The 19,660-nt window shown below is 35.7% G+C and overlaps 1 protein-coding gene and 1 long non-coding RNA gene across 3 annotated transcripts; both read right to left on the bottom strand.

The window, feature by feature from the left end:
- Positions 1–1,233: 1,233 nt before the first annotated feature.
- On the bottom strand, positions 1,234–2,402 carry LOC141672750 (uncharacterized). 2 transcript variants are annotated; one of them, XR_012555696.1, is made up of 3 exons: positions 2,253–2,402; positions 1,932–2,074; positions 1,234–1,807 (listed from the first exon to the last, which is right to left on the bottom strand). It is a non-coding gene; the product is annotated as an uncharacterized LOC141672750 (long non-coding RNA). The 2 variants fall into 2 exon arrangements; XR_012555695.1 differs by having other exon boundaries at positions 2,158–2,295.
- A 2,316-nt stretch (positions 2,403–4,718) lies between these two features.
- Positions 4,719–7,494, bottom strand: LOC141673003 (pentatricopeptide repeat-containing protein At2g13600). Its single transcript, XM_074479734.1, has one exon. The coding sequence runs from the start codon at positions 7,313–7,315 to the stop codon at positions 5,180–5,182; it is 2,136 nt and encodes a 711-aa protein (XP_074335835.1). The 5' UTR covers positions 7,316–7,494; the 3' UTR covers positions 4,719–5,179.
- Positions 7,495–19,660: the final 12,166 nt, after the last annotated feature.

The raw sequence follows: 19,660 nt of genomic DNA on the forward strand, positions 1-19,660 counted from the left end.
AGCCTCAGGGAATAAACTAGTGCAAAAAAATGAATTCAGAGGAGCATGTTATTCCCCCTGATCACCAGTTAGTTCTACTTGCATGGTCCCACATGTCTTCATCTAAAAATATACTGCATATGCTCTAGGTCCCACAAGTTATATCTCTAGGCTTCCAAGGAGTAGACATCGCAAGTAAGGGTTCATCCAAGGATACATGCTCTCATCTTAGCATAATTTCTAAGGGAAATTCCTCATACTAGCTCCCTACGTCGCAAATAAGGAAGCTATAGGAAAGAAGGAGTCGCAACTCAAGATTTCAGATGAAGAAGCTAAGTGTCAAGTCACTTTACATCTTGGTCGCCACTAAAGCATGCACAAGGAAGCAATGGGTCGCAAGTTAACTCCCTCCTTGGCTCTCTAAGTCGTAAGTTACTAGTTAGTCTTGAATTGGCTAAGGCAAAGGCTTAATTCTCCCTCCTATGCATAAGTTAGAGTTCAAGGAGATCATCTAGTCGCTAGTAAGCCTTGATAAATTAATTCAAATACCATTGTATGAATCAAGTCGCAAATAAAGAATTGTGGAGCTTCAGGGGCGCAAGTTACATCATTTTACTAGCTGCCAATTCAAAATGCATGGAAACAATTAAGCTACGTATCCTTCTTTATCCCACATCAATCTATCACCTATATAACTAAAGAATAGAAGCAGACTGAATATATAATTCTCAGCACATTCAAATCAAAACTCTGCAAAATTTATTTCTTCGAGAACTGTTCAATTTCATTTATTGAAATTAAGGAGAGAAGTGTTGTCCAATCTGATTCACATCTTATTAAAGTCTTAGATCTTGTTACACTCATTATTTGTAACCTCTTTGTGTGTATTTAATATCATTTGATGGAGAAGTTATAGATCTTGAGAGTGATAAAAATAACTCTAGAATGATATCCATTGTATTTGGTTTTTTTTATAATTGTTGCTTCGGATCTTTGTATTTGAAATTGTAAGTAAAACCTTCGGATATTTATACTTTGAATAAAAGCATATTTATCTAGGATCATTTGTGTTTATTTATTTCATTTTTAATTATGATATTCCGCTGCATTAAATTGATAAAATCGAAGAATATATATTCACCCTCTTCGTATATACCTTTTGGACCTAACAAGTGTATATCAAATACGTTAGCTAAAATTTTACAAAATGATGATAACCAATCAATTTATATTTTATCATTGAAGATGCTTCTTATATAAAAATTATAGGATAGAAATTGAGAATGGAGGCACAAACCTAACCTGAAAAAAAATCCTCGAAAACAATTATGTGTCCTATGACACACCGAGCACCACATCCGCCACTCTGTGGTGACCCCCAAGTTCCTTATCTTTGGGACCCAATTATATATGACACATAAAAACTGGTTTTGCTAAAAAAGTTGAATTAAGTTGCTCCAACGCAGAGCCCAAGTTTATCAAACTTTATAATAACCAATACATTGTCTTGGCCCATCTTCGTAGGTTCGAGGCTTAACACATTGATAAAGCTACTTCGATTCTTTAAAAAAGCATAAAGAATGATGAAATGGCAGAAAGAACAGGAACTGAAGACCAACGATTAAATTTCTACTGTAGATTGTTGCAAGTCGTCTACCATTAAATTTCAACTATAGCAGCAGGACATTTAGTCAAAGCTATCAAATTGCTGTCAATTCTTTGCTATGATGGCTAGTTGGCCACGATTCATCATTCTGGATTTCCCTACGAATCATCATTCTGGATTTCCCTTCGGGTAGCAGGTTATTGAGAAACTCCTGGTGTTGGTCTGTACACAGGTAAACAAATTACTTTTAATTGCCTACTGCCTTCTTTAGTGACATTTAAAGTTTAAACCAAATTAACATTAATGAATTTTTAAAAGTATCCTTAGGGGTAGTTTTACGAAGAACCTGGAATCCAACAAGCCAAACCATCCCCGGAGTCTGAAATCTGAAAGTCCCAATGATAGTTGCCTTGCTAAGTGGTCACCATCAGCCTTCATCCTCTGCCGGACTTGGACTGCCAATGGTACGATGGCACTTTCTCGGTCTGCCTACATTTACAAGAATAACAATCATCTAAATATCTATAAAGATTTACTAATATAGTAATAACAGGAGGCACGAAAATACCAACATGAAGAGTGATTAAGAAAGCATTGAAGGAGTTCATATCAAATCAAAAATTCAGGTGAAACTTCAAAAAGTTGGAAACTTAAGATAAAGACATACACAGTCAACAGAGATCACATGAAGGAAAACTTAGAAGTTAAGAAACTAAGTTTGACAGGTATTGACAAACTAGTTTGTATTTTCTCCAACCATACAAACCTTTTAATCTATCACCTTACGAGGCTCCTGTAAACAAAAACCAAATATTAGAAACAAAACCCCAAGCATCGGGATATTAGTAACTAATAAAATATAAGTCTAATAAAAAAAATGAAAAAAAGAATACTAGTTTTTCGAAAACTAAAAAGAAGTATGTCTTGGGATTTAGTGACAAGGGTTATCCCCTCCCCAGGTTGGCTCATGAGTTCGAATTTTTACCCCCTCCCTGTACACTTTAAAACCTAATATATTGAAATATATATATACAACGTGCTAAAAGGAGGAACACTGCTCCTTGCGGATTTCTGCATTTCACTTTCTTCTTGGAAGTTCTCTTCCTTTATCATTAACACTCCACGTACCTTTAAACGTAATTTATTAACTAGACATGGGTATCTTTACAAAAGAAACCTAGTTTAACTGCAATGCGGATAGACCCCTTTAAAATTGCTTCATGATAAACTTCGCAATAGTGGTATACGAAACGTGAATATGGAACCAAAAGACACAAATAATTAGTATTTGGGTTCGGAAATTTGGTGCAGGAACACGAAAGTACACGAACACGAAACACGGATATAATTAGTGTCGGGTCTGGGTTTCGACATAGGTACACGACACGGAACGAAAGTACACGTAATAAGTAAATAGTTAAATTTTTAAAAAAATATAATATATATTTATATATATATTATATATACAAAATATGAATTTTACGTATTCTAAATAATATATATATATATAATTGTAATTTGTATATACTAAAAGTCTAAAATACTGGTCATTTGACTAGTTGAGCAGCCGAGAGTATTTAGGGTTTTAGTTTTTGTCCCTTTACTTTTCATTTCCCCCCAATTTAACAGTCGCCCCTCTTGTACAAACTTATATCCCGCTTTCAAACTCTTTTCTTTTAATTTAGATCCATACATATTACTTAATTTAGATTAAGTAGTTGACTTTATGATTTTAATTTTTTTGAATGTCGAACAATTTGTAATTTGTTGTACGCAAAAACATTTTCACTTGTTTCTTGCTTTTGTATCAGAACTTTGTTGTTCACTATTTAAGACCATTTAATTATCTATTATATTTTTTAATATTTAATTTTTTCGTATATAATTCGTGTACTTTAGTGTCCAAACACGAATATATTAGTGTCGGGTTAGTGTCACCAAATTGGTACACGGATCCAAATTCGGGTCAGGTTCGGATTTAAAATTTGATACACGAAAACACAAAAGTATAGAGAACGTTTGTACACGAAACGTTGTCAGGTCTACTTCATGCTCGTTCAATTGCATTAAGAGTAAATAAAGTGCATTATGCGTACTTTCATTTTGGAGATATACCACAGTCAAATACATTTTCGAAATTATCACTTGCAATACCAAATTTCATATTTCATTTATTTTTAATTAATATGTGAAGGACTTTCTTATCCAATTCATATTTCACAAGAACCCTTTTTAATCGGTTCATGCTGATCCAGCTGCATTTAAAGAGTAAATAAAGTACATGATTATGTGTACTTATGCTTTGGCTATACTTTAGAGATTACCACCAGCAATACAAATTTCATATTTCATCTAATTATAATTAATTTTTCAAAGACTTTTTCCTCCAATTTATATTTCACGATTATATTGCTTAATAGACCCTAGACCTAGAATTATAGGTGTTGGAAATAAAGTGACAAAAATCTCTCCCGAAGTAAGCTGAATTACCGAATATGAATGTTAGTATTGCAAGTTGTGATTTCGGATTGATAATATTGCCGTGACATGCAGCCAACAAGTAAGTATGCCTAATGCACTTTACTCGCATTTAAATGGCATGTCTAACCAGTCTTATCTCATACATGCTATACAAGATAAGGAAAAGGGCTACGTGGCAATCCATAAGCAACTTCGGCTACGTAACGCCTTAATAACTTCACTTCTATAAATTTGTCACAATCTAACTGTACAAATGTGATTTAAATGCATGAATCAAGGTGCATAGCAAATTATAGAGAATTACCATTGTCAATAGTTCTAAGAATCAAGGTTGTAAAATTTTAATAGATCTTCACCATTAAGTGAATATTAACAATTTAATTTCATGAAAATAATTTATCATAAAATCACATGAAATTTGGTCTACACCTTAATTCATGCATGTCCATCATTACGCCTATAGAGTTGAATCAACGAATGTATGAATTAAATATATGAAGGCAATTTAAATCCCAGACATACTAAGGCTTGCAACAAATTCCCTTTACCCCTATTATTATGATTCATATGACCAAACTGAGGGATACTGATTAGTGAGAGAGACCAGAGGGTTTTATTATATAAAACATGACGAGAGTCAGTAATTTATACACATAATTGGTGGTTCATATATACGGTGACATCCACCAACAATTATATTTGGTAGGCTAATCAGAAATTCTATCCCTTGCTTTTAGATATAGAAAAAAAAATAGAACAGAGAAGAATCTAAAAAAAAAAGCATCAAAACCTGCAATTGCACAATTAAGACATATCAAATAATTGGTAGAAATATGCGAGAAAAAAGGGTTGGTGCAGTGGTGGAGCTCTTGTCCACTTGTGGGAGGTCAAGAGTTCGACTTCCGGTGTATGCGTGTATGCATGCATTATACTTTTTTCTCACTTGTGCAATATATTAAACTGAAAGTACAACATAAAGTGGAATAAAATTATGTACTTTTTTCTTACTCTAAAACTGCTATGCAGTGGAGAAACTATGCAATGCAGGAACTGTAGAACTGCCACTGGGTTAAACTCTTCTGACAAACTGAAGTCTGTTTGGTCTTCCTCGTTTCAGCTATGCAATGCAGGAACTGTAGAACCTGCCACTGGGTTTAACTCTTCTGACAAACTGAAGTCTGTTTGGTCTTCCTCGTCATCAGCTTCTCGATCAGCAGTATCAGGGATGTATCCGGACATCCTCATCATTTTCGTAAGAAGATTCAGAAGTAAATATATTTCCTTCTTTTTGGGATGCCTTTTATCTTTCACCATAAAAGTATTAACCTGACTCTGAATCTCAATCCAACTGCAACCGGGCTGCTTAATAACTCCTCGCTTTCTCATAAGTGTTCTGACTCTTATCACTTCCTTCCATTTTCCAAGCTCCGCGTACATATTTGAGAGAAGAACGTAAGGAGCAGAGTTGTCGGGATCAAGCTCCAATAGCTTTTCAGCAACAAACTTCCCTAGTTCAATGTCTCGACATGCTTTACAAGCAGCGAGTAAAGACCCCCATACAACACTATCAGGTGGCATCGGCATTAATGCTATCAAATTCTTTGCTTCAACAAGACAACCAGCTCGACCAAGCATATCAACCATACATGTATAATGGTCTTTCATCGGTTCCACACCATACTCCTTGCTCATTGAATAAAAATATTGACGCCCTTCATCAACTAGACCCGCATGGCTACAGGCACAAAGAACTCCAATCATCGTAACATGGTCTGCTTTTTCCCCTAATAGGGTCATTTCCTTGAACATTTGGATAGCTTCTAATCCATGCCCATTTTGGGCATACCCTACTATTAACGCATTCCATGAAACCCGATCTCTTTCTTCCATAATATTGAACACCTGGATCCCATCTTCTACTGATCCACATTTCATATACATGTCAATAAGAGAATTCCCCACAAAAATATTGCACTCTGATCCAGACTGGAAACGAAAACCATGCTTCAAGACATGTGTATGGGCTTGCCTCCCTACTTTCAAATCAGCTAAATTTGCACAAGCATTAAGGAGATTCCCAAACGTATAGTGCGTTGGATAAACAGATTCCCTCTTTAACTGGAAAAATAGTTCCAACGCCTCTACATTGTCTCCATTCTGTGTATAACCCGCGATAAGAGCATTCCACGATACAACATTTTTCTCAATCATTTTTGTAAACATTGATCTTGCTGTTCTCACACTTAATATTTTCGCATACCCACTAACCATCGATGTCTCAGACACAACATTCTTTATTGGCATATTATCAAATATCTGCCGCGCCTCTCTAATCTTATTACATTTTGCGTACATATCAACCAAAGCATTACATATAACTAAATCAGTCCTTAATTTGTCAAATTTAATGATTTGCGCATGAATTTGCTTACCTTCTCTGATTATGGATAAGCATGAACATGCACTAACAACACTAGCTAAAGTGACTTCATCTGGTTTGACCCCACAATTCATCATTCTCACAAAAATGTTAAGGGCTTCCAGAGCCGGACCATTTTGATCATAACAAGTAATCAAACTATTCCAAGATACTACATTGCGCTCAAGCATCCCATCGAAAACTTTCCTAGAGCAATCAACAAACCCACATTTAGAATACATATCAACAAGAGCAGAGCCCATATAAACATCTAAAGCATATGGAGACTTGACTATACATGTATGAATCTGGGAACCGACGTGAACATTCCTCAAATTAGCACATGCACTCAACACACTTCCATAAGTATACTCATTGAGTGCAAAACCCGCACTATGCATCTTAACCACAAAATCGACAGATTCCTCAAAACGTTCATGTTGAGCAAAACCCGACACTAAAGAATTCCAAGAACACTGATCAGGGTAAGGCATTGACCCGAAAACCTTGTGAGCTTGATCAATGAGACCCGAATTAAGCAAAGCGCATAAAAGGGAATTCCAAGTAAAGGTATTCTTGTGAGGCATTCTATCAAACAGTTTGTTTGCATCTTCCAAACAACGAAGCTTGCCATAAACATCAATGAGCCTGTTTTGGATAAAAATTTCAGAGCGGAATTGGGATTTGATAATGCGGGCATGAACTTGCTGAGTGCGGCGTCTAGATTTAGATTGAAGACTTTGTTGTAAGAGATCAGCAAGAGGTGATGAAGTAATTAAAGATAGGTCACCTAGGAGGTTCCTCGGCAAACTATTTTTAGGCCATTGCATCGCTTATCTAGCCTTATCATTTGTAAATGAGCCCTGCATATTAGACTGGGGTATAGTATTTGCATAGTGGCCTATTGCTCCGGTGACATAATTGATTGCTGCATTGCAGTTCACAACTTTGTCCCGAAAAAAATTCAAAGTACCCGTAGCCAATGTATGGGGTTAAATCTCAAAAGAGAGAATTGAAGTTTGTCTCTCTTAAATTGGCTAAAAATTAATATTATATATATTATTTTAGAAATTGCTATTTGCATTTTTTTATTTTAAAATTCTATTCGAAATTTATTTTTTTATCTAATTATTTAGCTAAATTGTTGTCATCTACAATATATCTTATTTTTTATATAAATTGATTAAATATATTGTTGAAAATAAAAATTTGGACTAAAAACTTGATAAAATTTGGTAAAATCGGATTTCAAATTAAGAGAATGTAAATTACAATATATAAAAGCAGGTATACAAAATTAATTTTTAACCAAATTTAAATGGTGCAAAATGCAATTCTCTCAATTTTAAAATAATTATTGATATAAATGGCATATATTAAAAAATTCACTTCACTTGTCGTGAACCCATTTGTATCACTATAATATCAAGTAATGATAGAGTCATTAGTGAGCTCCATTGACCTAATGGATAATCAACATAAATGGTATATGTTATTAATATAAGATTTTGTAAGGTTTTATATGTAATCTATTATTTATATAATAGAAAAAATAAGGGGTTGGATTAGATATTTTATTCCAGTTAAAATTATTAAATTATCACTCTTCAATAAATATATATAATTGCCAAATTTAATAATATATATTAGTTACACCTAACTCATTATTATTCATCATCAATAAATACAAATAATTATCATATTTAATAATATATATTAATTACACCAAATTCATTATTATTATTATTATTATTATTATTATTATTATTTTTAATTTTACTATTAATTTTACATTTGTTACCATTTTATTATTGAATATTAACGACCTATGATTAGATATCTAAAATTTAATTATATTTTCCTATATAGATTAGATTCTAAATTTTTTTGAACACTTTATATATAATAAACTTATTTTTAACAAATAAATTTAATACATTAGCTAATCTGAAATTGACAATGTTAATGTATCAAGCATAACCCAAAAAAATAGAAGATATATTCTCTTTATATATTTCTAAAGGTTACACGGGATTTTTATAATAAAATTGAGATTCTTATTATACGATCAAATCGAATATAAATTAATATTGATTTGAAGATTTTGAATGCATATGATAGAATATTACTTGCGGTTACAACGAAGTTTTACAACATAAAGGTGAATCATCTTTCTTACATTAATCGGTTTAAAGATTTTTTTTCTAGAGGTATAAGTAAAAAGATTTATAAAATTACTGCAGTGTTACAGAAATCGGCAATTTCGCCGACAAATAGCTGGAAGACAACTAAATGATATTATATATCAAAACCGGAGTATAAAATGTTTTTGCTATTTTTGATCTAAATCGGCAATTTTTCGATCAAATTGACAACTTTTTCGTCAAAATTCGACGAAGCAAGCATATGATTTAAGGCTCGGCAGAGAAGAAACTGACTATAAGTAGAAGAAATATACTCATCCTTGAGTTGATCAACAGCTGTGATTTTAAATGAAGAAACGAGACGACCGTCGAATGAAAATTGAAAAGATAAGGAAGAAGACCGGAAAATGAAGAAAAAGGCATAATAATTATTATTACTCTTTATTTTAATGAATAATGGATACAAACGCTGTTACAACTTGGTATGGTTGTATAAATGATAACATGCCAATTTTACACATCTCAAGTATAATAATTTTACATCTATATTTTTAAAATAATATAAAATATATTCGATTTTGTTCCGATTTAACATTCCGATAATCAGATTTCCAATTTTTATAACCATGGATTACTGATCTAATTCTTAATTCATTTAATTATAAAAAAAGAAGTATATTGAAAAATGTAATCATATGATTAATTTTACAAATATTATATTCAATATGTCGAACATCATATTTAATTATTACATTTTTAGCTAAGAAAAGTAAGAATTGCGTTATATTTATTATATCAATAATTGCACCATTTAAATAATTGTATTAACTCTTTAATTAACTCCCTAATATTTTATTCGGTTGTCGTTATCGTTTAAATGAGTTGTAAGTATTTTTATGAGAAATGTGGGCTTTCATTTATATTATATTTTAATCGTAAATTTTCGATTTCATTGACGCACATACAATTTATTTTGAGACAAAACACGTTAATTTCATCACCGATTTATAAAAGGGGATATTTGATCAATTGATCTATCATGAAGTAACATGAATATAACGTCAATAACTATGATAGGAAATAAATAAAGCATGATTACGTAGTTAATGTTGTATTAATTACACATGATTTGGGCTGCAAGACCCAATAAGAAGATGTGTGATATTCAGACCAAAAAGGTTAACACATTGATCAAGCCTGATGGACCGGATCAGGCCTGATGGAACAAAGAAGGCCCAAAATCCCGATTATTAATTAATTTCGTAATTAATTAATAAGGGAGAAAAACAGCTATTAAGATAAGTCCTAGTGGGGATATAAATCCTTGTAGATTGGCCTTTAAGGAACCTCATGGGATAAGGAATCAACTTCCTACTTCCTAGGACTCCAAAGTCCATTCTAATTCAGAGACTTAACCATCAAGTCTCCTATTCCAAGTCCAATTCAAGGACTCCCAACATCTATATAAGGGGCCTCACCCCACAAATCAGAACTACGTTTTTTGACTTGATCCTTGGCAATCAGCAAGGTACATAGACATCTTCTTAAGGCAGATTGAGTCACGAAATACAAGAGCAGTCAAATCGAGTCTCGAAACTCACGTTCCTTAGTAATAAATACAACAATTATACATCTTAGTTTTTAATCCATAACATTTGGCGCCGTATATGGGAAGGCACAACAACAACCATGGCGAGAACATGGAGAACAATTAGAGCTCTTGAGGAAGGAACACCATCGGGGACAACCCAAGTGATTTCGTCAACCGTGGAGATACCTCCTCATTCAACTTATGCAGCTATCCAAGGAAAAGCCCAGATAGGGGCAACTCAACCTCAGCCACAAGGGACGATTCCCTCGGCTATTCAAGGTACGAATCCCCAAGTTCAACAACTACATGCACCTGTGAATTCTCGACCCAATGGGTACGAGTATTCAACTGTTGTGACCACTAACCCCCCTTATAGGATGCCCCTTTACCCTGAGGTTGGAGGAAGTGGACATGTTGGACGGAGTGAAGCACGAGGGTGATCGCCCCCATACATACGAGGTTTGGCTCCTATCCCTGAGGATTAGGAATTTTCTGGTCCTTACACTGAGAGAGACTCCGAATCTTTGGATGATGAAGTAGCCCGAAGAAGGAGACGTGTTGGCAAAGAGCCGATGACTGATGGTAACCAACGTCCTCAAAGTACCCAAGGGACGAATCCCAAGAAGTGTAGGAAAGGATCAGGGCTTGTTAGTCCCTTAACAATATAGCAAGAATTACAGAAGGGGGGGGTTGAATGGAATTCTTTATCTTTTTCTTGAAATAAAAATGTTCAACTCGATTATTGATATATCTGTTTTGATTAGCACAATGCAGAATATAAACTTTAATGAATCAAAACAAGAGTAATTAAAAACAAGAGTCTTTAAAAACTTTCTGGTGGATTTAAACAATTCCACCAGAGATATATATTAATATATCGAGAGAACTCTGTGTGCAGAAATGCTCACAGCTGCTTTTACAAGATAGAACAACTAAGAACACAGGAAATGCTAAAGATAGTGCTTACAAAGATTTCTCTGTGTTTGTTTCTAAGCTAACTTAGTTTTTTTAGTTATTTTTTATTTGCTACTCTCTTGGTTTATATATGTTACCAAGATTACAAAGTCAAAAGAACTGAATAAATATAAAATCTAACAGTCTTGATCTTTGCTACTTTTCGTCCTCTATGACCCAGTTAATAGGCTTCCACAGTGTTTGTATCCAATCTCGATGGCTGTGTGTCAGCTTTCACTGTTCAACTGATGTTTGAATCTTGATATTATCATCCGTCGACTTTCAGATCATCAGTCGATGACTTACTTGATCATCCGTCGACTGCTATTTTGAACATCCGTTGAAAGTCATTTGATCATCCGTCGAAGCTTTGTTAAGCATCCGTTGATAGCTATTTTGGCACTTGACTTCATTTCACTTATACAGAATTACAAGACATTGCTTATGTACAGTTAATCAACCTATTCTGCATATCTAGTTAAAGTCAACATGACTTATATGCTACTACAGATTCTATACAAAGGTGCATACAACACTGTGCTACAAACTTATCATCATATAAGCTACTCACTCGATGGATAATAAATTACTCATCCGTCGGTACTCAAACTGAGTTATCCGTCGGGACTATAATACTTATCCTTCGAGTGCTACATTATTTCACTAAGTAAAATCTACTTAGATATTTTGTTTAGGTAATCATCAAGTTCACAACATATTCACAACAATCTCCCCCAATTTATGTCTACTGGAATTGTAGCCATAAATTAAGAGATACTTGATGATAACAAAACATCCTAAACATATATCTTTAAAGATAAGTAGATAAAACTGAAAGTGCTTCAATTTAAACAAGGTATACAAGGTTTGGCTCACAGTCAATTCAAGATGCTCCTCTAGCCTGAGCAGATTTTTCTAGTTTCTTGAAGGTCTGGATCTTCTTCCAAGCTTTCTGTTATTTTCTTCAATTTGATTCTGGAGCTGTCTGTGGAATTCTAATTCATCAGATTCTGAGAGATCTAACATTTTTTGCATTTCCAAAAGAGTCTCATTGCTAGAGATACTCAATTGGTCTTCTAGTCTGAAGAATCTTCTCACACCCTTGTCATCCATGAATTCCATCAGCCAGTAGGGCCTTAGATGCACTCTTCTCCCTGTGTATGGGATGATAAGAGTTTTGGGTAGTGCATCTTTGGCTCTAACACTCTTTAGCTCTTCAATCTTCTTCAATACTAACCTTCTTGCAGTTACATTAAACCCAAAGTTTTTCTTGAAGGATGAATAGACTTTGATCAACACAGCTTAGCTTTCTTGAAATATCCTGTGAAGAGGCCACTGAATCTCCCTTCCTCCTTTGTACTTGAATACCAACCTTTCAGGTAGGTTTCTGTATGCATCAATTGCCCTTACCTCATCCAGCTCCTCCAGATAAAGGTTTAGGTCTGAAAATTCCTTGATGTCACACAAGTACAAGTAGTCTCCCTTGTTGATCTTGGGTTGAGCTTTGACTACTGCCTTGGATTTGAGAGGTGACAACTTCACTTTCTTGACTGCCCTTGATTTTGTCCTTCTTGGCTTGGTGAGAATTGGCAAGTTGAAGTCAGGAATTGGTAATTTAACCCACTCTATTGGCTCATCCTTTGGCACAATAGGCTCTCCATGTATGTTCCTGTAGGAGTCTACCACCCTTATGTCTTCAAATACCACAGAGGGCTTTGATGCTTGAGTTTCAGCTTTAGTGGATTCCATTGGAAATTGATCTTCCAATTCCTTGTTAACAATATCCAACTTTCTTTTTGCCAATTCTTTCTTTCTTGGAGATTTCTTCTGTTCTTCAATCTTCTTCTTTGATCCAGTAGCTTGAGTTGGTTGAGAGGGAATTTGTTGAGAAGAGTTTACAGCCTGTAGCTTGGTCAAGATAGCAAACTGTTCTTTCTTTTGTTTAGACTTCTTTGCATCTAGAGCAGCTTGCCTCTTTTCCAGCTTCAATCTGGCTTTTTCTTCTTCCTTTGCTTGAGCAAATTGTGGATGTCCAGCTACTACACAAATTTCCTTCCCATTTCTGAATATCTTTGCAATTCTCTCTCTTGAGGCTGAATCAACTGGATCTTTGTAGAGAAGAATAGATCTTGACAGAAGCTTCTTTTCATCAGGCTTGGGTGTCTCATACACAGTATCCATAGGGTTCTTCAAAGATGACTTTGGATAGTTTGCCCTTGGTTTAAGAATCATCTCAGCCTTTGTAGTCTTGATGCAGGAAGATTGTCCTTTCTCCAGATAGTTCATGCTCATCTCATTCACATTGATTGGCTTGACATGAGAGTGATGGATTGCTGACTGATCTGGTTCCTTGACTAATTGAAACTTTCTCTGTATTTCCTCATCAATCTTTTTCTAGTTGATCAGAGTCAACTCTTCTTTATCAGCATCTTTCAAAGTTGTTGCTGCTGCATTTATAAGATCTATACCATCTGCAACTGGTGGCTTGGAGATAGTAATTGAAGGTGCAATTACTTTGCTGATTTGAACTACAATGTTCTCCCCCTTAGTTGGTCTTTTCTCCCCCTTACTTGATTCTCTCTCCCCCTTTTTATTATCATTAAGTGAAGGAGTTAGGCCTTGTGCTTTAGCCAGTTGCATGAGAAGATTTGCCTGAGTCTATTGATTTTGAAGAAGTAGGGCCACTGAATTCTCAATAACTTGAACTCTGGTCTCCAGCTTGGCTATCTTCTTTTCAGAATCTGATTCTCTTCTCAACCTTTGTAATAAATCATGCATGGTACCATATGGCATTAGTGAATCCAGTTTCTCAGAGTTGTATGTCTTTAAGTCATCTATCTCCTTTTTCAATTCATCCACACTGATATTCTGTCTGGAGTGTTGGATCTTCATTAAGTGCAAGGAGTCTAGATGAGCTTTAAGAACAGCCTTGGTACCAGCATCTGAAACTTCCTGAAGGGCTTGCTGAATAGCTGTTACTTGTCTTACCAAAGACACCTCAAATTGTCCTGGTGTAAAGTCCTTTGCCCATGCCCATTCAGGTAAATTTAAAGCAGAACTTTGGCCTTCAGCTCCCCCTAAGTTCATGCTTCCATTCAAAGAACTAGATTCATCATCATCAGAATTTACTCCAAATTCTTCAGATGGCTCTCCAGCTTGAGGAGGCATCCTGTTGACAGCAGCTTTATCTCTTTGAAGAGATTCTGTGGTGTGCACTAAGTGTAAAGTCTGCTCTGCCTCCACATTGCCCTGAGCAGCCAACAGTTGATAGGCTGAAACAGGGTGAGTAAAAGTGTCAGCATCCAAGGAAATGTTATCAATTACAGCTTTGTAATATTGCTGAAATTGTCTTCCCTTTTCAGCATCATCCACAATCATTGACTCACTAGCAATGGCTGGCTCCATCCTTATTGCTCCAGTACCTGCTTTTCTCTCATGTTCTCTCTTTTGTTGCATCAGGGTCTCACCCTGGCTCCCCACCCTCACACCATCACCTTCACCTACTAAGGTGGGACTCCTCTCACTCACTTTTGCCAATCCTGAATGAATGGATTGCCGAGATTCACTCTTTTCCTCTCCTTTTGCCTGGGAGCAACCCAGCCTCTCACTCAATACACTCTCCTCTCTCAGTCCTAAGAGTGATTGTATTACCACCAAATCTTCTGCACTTGAAATTATTGAAGTTTGAAGTTGTGCAGAGACACTCGACGGATAAATGATATCCATCGGGTGAGTGGTAAAGCTATCCGACGGATAACTGCTGTTAAGCTTATCCGTCGGGATACAATCACTACTCGACGGATGAGCAATATCCATCGAGAGAGTAGAAATGAATGAGGTGGGAAGAGAAACTATTGTTGACTCTGTGTTGATTGAAGTTATTTGAGGCATAGATGTCACAATAGAATCAGAAAGAATTGGCAAGTGAGCCAACAAATCATCTAAAAGATGATGCTCACTTGCACTAGATTTTGGCTTCCCCAACAGAGTTAAAGAAGGGGAATCAGGAATTGAAGTGTTTATCATGTCCACTTCCAGTGAGTTGGTTGGTGAGTATTGTGTTTCAGTGGCTTCTATCAAGAGAGATTTTGGCTGTGACTCCACATTTATTGGAGCCACATCAATCTGAATTTGAGAAGGTGCAGGGACTGTGTCTTTAGCACCAGTTTGCACTAAGTGTGTGTCCTGTGCATCCCCAGTTATTTTGGATTTCTTCTTTCTAGTGTAAGTTTGGTGTAGGCTTGTGTCCCTAACCCTCTTGGCCTGTGCTCTTGGATGAGAGCTTTGTTCAATAGCCACATCCTTTTGGGAGGATGCAGCTAGAAGTGAGCTTCTGTCCTTTTTAAGCACTGCAGTTTGTTGGGAAACTGCAGTGTGGCTAGGCTGGGATTCACTTATCTCTCCAACCTTATCCTTGGGGTTTCTTTGATGTTCACCCCTTCCCTCACCTATCTTACCCTCCTTCACACTCCCCTCTTTGTGTTTGGTAGAATTTTCAACTGGTACCTTTTGAGAGATACCAGAGGGGGTTTTCTTTGATTTGGATTTAAGACTTGCAGTTGTTTTGGCAGCTTTGGTAGGCAACTGTTTGGTCATTGTCACAGTTGCCATAGCTATGCCTGAAGTCAAAGAAATAGAAGGGATTGGAATAGTTGAGAGTGTAGATGAACTTACCTTACTTACCTGAGGTGCCAGTATTACAGGAAAATAGAACATTGGCACATCCTTGTGATGGTTGGCTCTGTTCAAATCTGCAATGATTCTTCTCTCTTGAACCCAACATGCTAATTTGTTGGTTGGGTTCTCAAGTACAATCTCTTCACAAAGATGGTTAGCCAAAAGCATAAAAAATCTAGCATAGTAAATATTCTTTCCTCTTTTGGCTAAGTCACCTAATTTATAACCTTACTCATACACAACCAGATCACTTAAGTTGTAATATTTGTCTGTAACTAGCATGTATAGCATGTTAAGCATGGAAATATTCACAGAATCAAAATTACTGATTTTTCCAGAAAAGACCTTAGTTACTACATCACACAAGTAACTCCATTCCTTCCTAAGACCTAGTCTTCTAATTTCACTTAGTTTAGCAGTAGGAAGTGCATAATGAATGGAATTTAGCATATTGACAATATCAGTGTCAGTGTGTGGTGCAGTAACATTGTCATCAGGAATCTTGAAACATGCTTTTATGACATCACTATTGATACAGAAAACATTACCTTTGATGGTCAGAGTGATGGTTTTGTCAGTAGAGTTGTAGATTGCTGTTGTCCACATCTCCTCAACAACTTCACAATAAATTGTGGGTGATTCCAGCATAGCAAAACTTAACTTGCAGTTCTTCACGAAGTCCATCATCTTATGATAGTCTTCAGATTGCTGAATCCCCTTATTGACCAAGGCAGTGAAGTTGTTCTTCTCATAGATGAACCCAGTCTGTGACATGATCTTTACTACGGGTGCCATTGTTAGGGAAGAAAAGCTTTGAAGAGAAAGAGGATTTTTGCTTGAGAGAGAATGAAATAAGACAGTTGAATTTGAGAATGATAAAAGAAAATTGTTAGAATGAAATAGGCTTTTATACTTTGCTCAAACTCAACGGATAAAAATAATAAAGAGAAATAAATTACCCAATAGAAACTGCCTAAAATTACCGTTTTAAAATAAACTATAAAAATTCCACCCATTATCCGTCGTGTAATGCTTATAAACTGTAAGTATACTCGATGGATAATGTTCAGGGAATTAACGGTTAAGATTTAGACACTTCGACGGATGAGGATAAAATGTTATCCGTCGAGCTTTAAAATATTCCAGAAAAGTAATTGATTTTTATTTACAATTTGTATATCGACGGATGACTCAACCCGATGGATAATGGTCATCCGTCGAGAGACAAATTTTGACTTAGCCAAAATTTCATCCAAGACTAAAAATCAACTAAATTTCTGGCTCCTTTTCAACTTGCAAGAATAATACAGATAAATTCAAGAGTAATTAAGCATACCTAACTCACTTACCAACCTAGAAAAGGTGGATTCATCCAGTGGCTTGGTAAAAATATCTGCAAGTTGCTTCTCACTTGGAACAAAATGTAACTCTACAGTACCATTCATTACATGTTCCCTTATGAAATGGTACTTGATGTCTATATGCTTTGTCCTTGAATGTTGTACTGGATTTTCAGTGATGGCAATTGCACTTGTGTTGTCACAGAAAATAGGAATCCTTTCAACTTGCAAACCATAGTCTAGCAATTGATTTTTTATCCATAAAATCTGTGCACAGCAACTGCCAGCAGCAATATATTCAGCTTCAGCTGTAGAAGTAGAAACTGAATTTTGCTTTTTACTGAACCAGGACACAAGCTTGTCTCCTAAAAATTGACAGGTTCCTGTTGTGCTTTTTCTATCTATTCTGCAACCTCCATAATCTGCATCTGAATAACCAGTTAGATCAAAACCAGAATCTCTAGGATACCAAATGCCAAGTTTTGGTGTTCCTTTGAGATATCTAAAAATTCTTTTAATAGCTATCAAATGAGACTCTCTAGGATCAGCCTGAAATCTAGCACACAAACATGTAGCAAACATTATATCTGGCCTACTGGCTGTTAAGTACAGAAGTGAGCCAACCATGCCTCTATAACTTGAAATATCCACAGACTTTTCAGTAGTGTTCAGTTCAAGCTTAGTTGTAGTGGCCATGGGAGTTTTTGCAGATGTGCAATCCATTAGATCAAACTTCTTTAAAAGATCAAAAATATATTTAGTTTGACTAATGAATATTCCATCACTAACTTGCTTAACTTGTAAACCAAGAAAGTAAGTTAGTTCTCCCATCATACTCATTTCATACTTGCTTTGCATCAGTTTGGCAAACTTTTTACAAAGTTTCTCATCTGTAGAGCCAAAATAATATCATCTACATAAATTTGAACAAGTATGCTAGAGCCATTCACATTTCTGAAAAATAAAGTTTTATCTACAGTACCTCTTGTGGAGTGATTTTCCAAAAGGAACTTTGATAAAGTGTCATACCAGGCTCTAGGTGCTTGCTTCAGTCCATAAAGTGCTTTCAATAGATAGTAGACATACTCTGGGAAATTTGGATCTTCAAAGCCAGGAGGTTGACTTACATACACTTCTTCCTCCAAATCTCCATTCAGAAAGGCACTTTTGACATCCATTTGATAGACCTTGAAATTGGCATAGGCTGCATAGGCTAAGAAGATTCTGATGGCTTCAAGTCTTGCAACAGGAGCAAATGTTTCATCAAAATCTATCCCTTCTTGCTGACAATAGCCTTTAGCAACCAATCTTGCTTTGTTCATTACTACTATGCCATTTTCATCCATCTTGTTTCTGAATACCCATTTGGTGTCTATTGGATTCTTTCCTTTAGGCTTGGGTACCATCTTCCATACTTTATTCCTTTCAAATTGGTTTAGCTCCTCCTGCATAGCTAAAATCCAATCAGGATCTAATAAGGCTTCTTCTACCTTCTTTGGTTCTTCCTTAGACAGGAAGCTGCTGTATAGACATTCTTCTTGAGTTGCTCTCCTGGTTTGAACTCTGGAAGAAACATCACCAATAATCAGTTCAAAGGGGTGATCTTTTGTCCATTTTTTTGGTTGAGGTAGATTAGCCCTAGATGAAGAGACCTCAATGTTGTCTTGATGTGTGATTGAGTTTTGATTGCTAGAAACTCCCCCTGAGTTTGTGGATCTTTGATTTAAAATTGGGGTGCTTTCTATGGGTGATCTGCCTTGACTTCCTGCTCCTTTTGATAACCCGACGGATGGTGAATTTTGAGTACCGACGGATGAAGCAGGTTGTCTTCCGACGGATAATACAGATTGCCTTCCGACGGATGAAGCATTATGTAACTCGACGGATGTTGAGTTTTGTGCTTCAATTGTAGTAAATTTGTCTGCATTATCCTTAGACACTGTTTCTTGATCACTTTCATCATCACTTTCTTCACTGACCATCTCAACATAGTCGAATTTGAGGCTCTCATGGTAATCTCCATCTTTTAGTCCTTCAATCTTTTATCATCAAACACAACATGTATAGATTCAACAACAATGATGGTTCTTAGATTGTAGACTCTATATGCTTTACCAACAGCATATCCAACAAAAATTCCTTCATCTGCTTTAGCATCAAACTTCCCATTATGATCAGTTTAATTTCTCAGAATATAGCATTTACAGCCAAAGACATGAAGAAAGTTCAGAGTTGGCTTCTTGTTCTTGAACAATTGATAAGGTGTCTTGCATTTTGCTTGATTAATCAGAGAGATGTTCTGAGTGTAGCATGCAGTGTTGACAGCTTCAGCCCAGAAGTATGATGGTAATTTTGATTCTTCAAGCATTTTCCTTGCAGCTTCAATAAGAGATCTATTCTTTCTTTCCACTACTCCATTCTGTTGTGGAGTTCTTGCTGCTGAAAACTCATGCAGGATCCCATTTTCCT

This window comes from Apium graveolens, chromosome 7 (genome assembly GCF_009905375.1).
Source record: "Apium graveolens cultivar Ventura chromosome 7, ASM990537v1, whole genome shotgun sequence".
Taxonomy (NCBI): Eukaryota; Viridiplantae; Streptophyta; class Magnoliopsida; order Apiales; family Apiaceae; genus Apium; species Apium graveolens.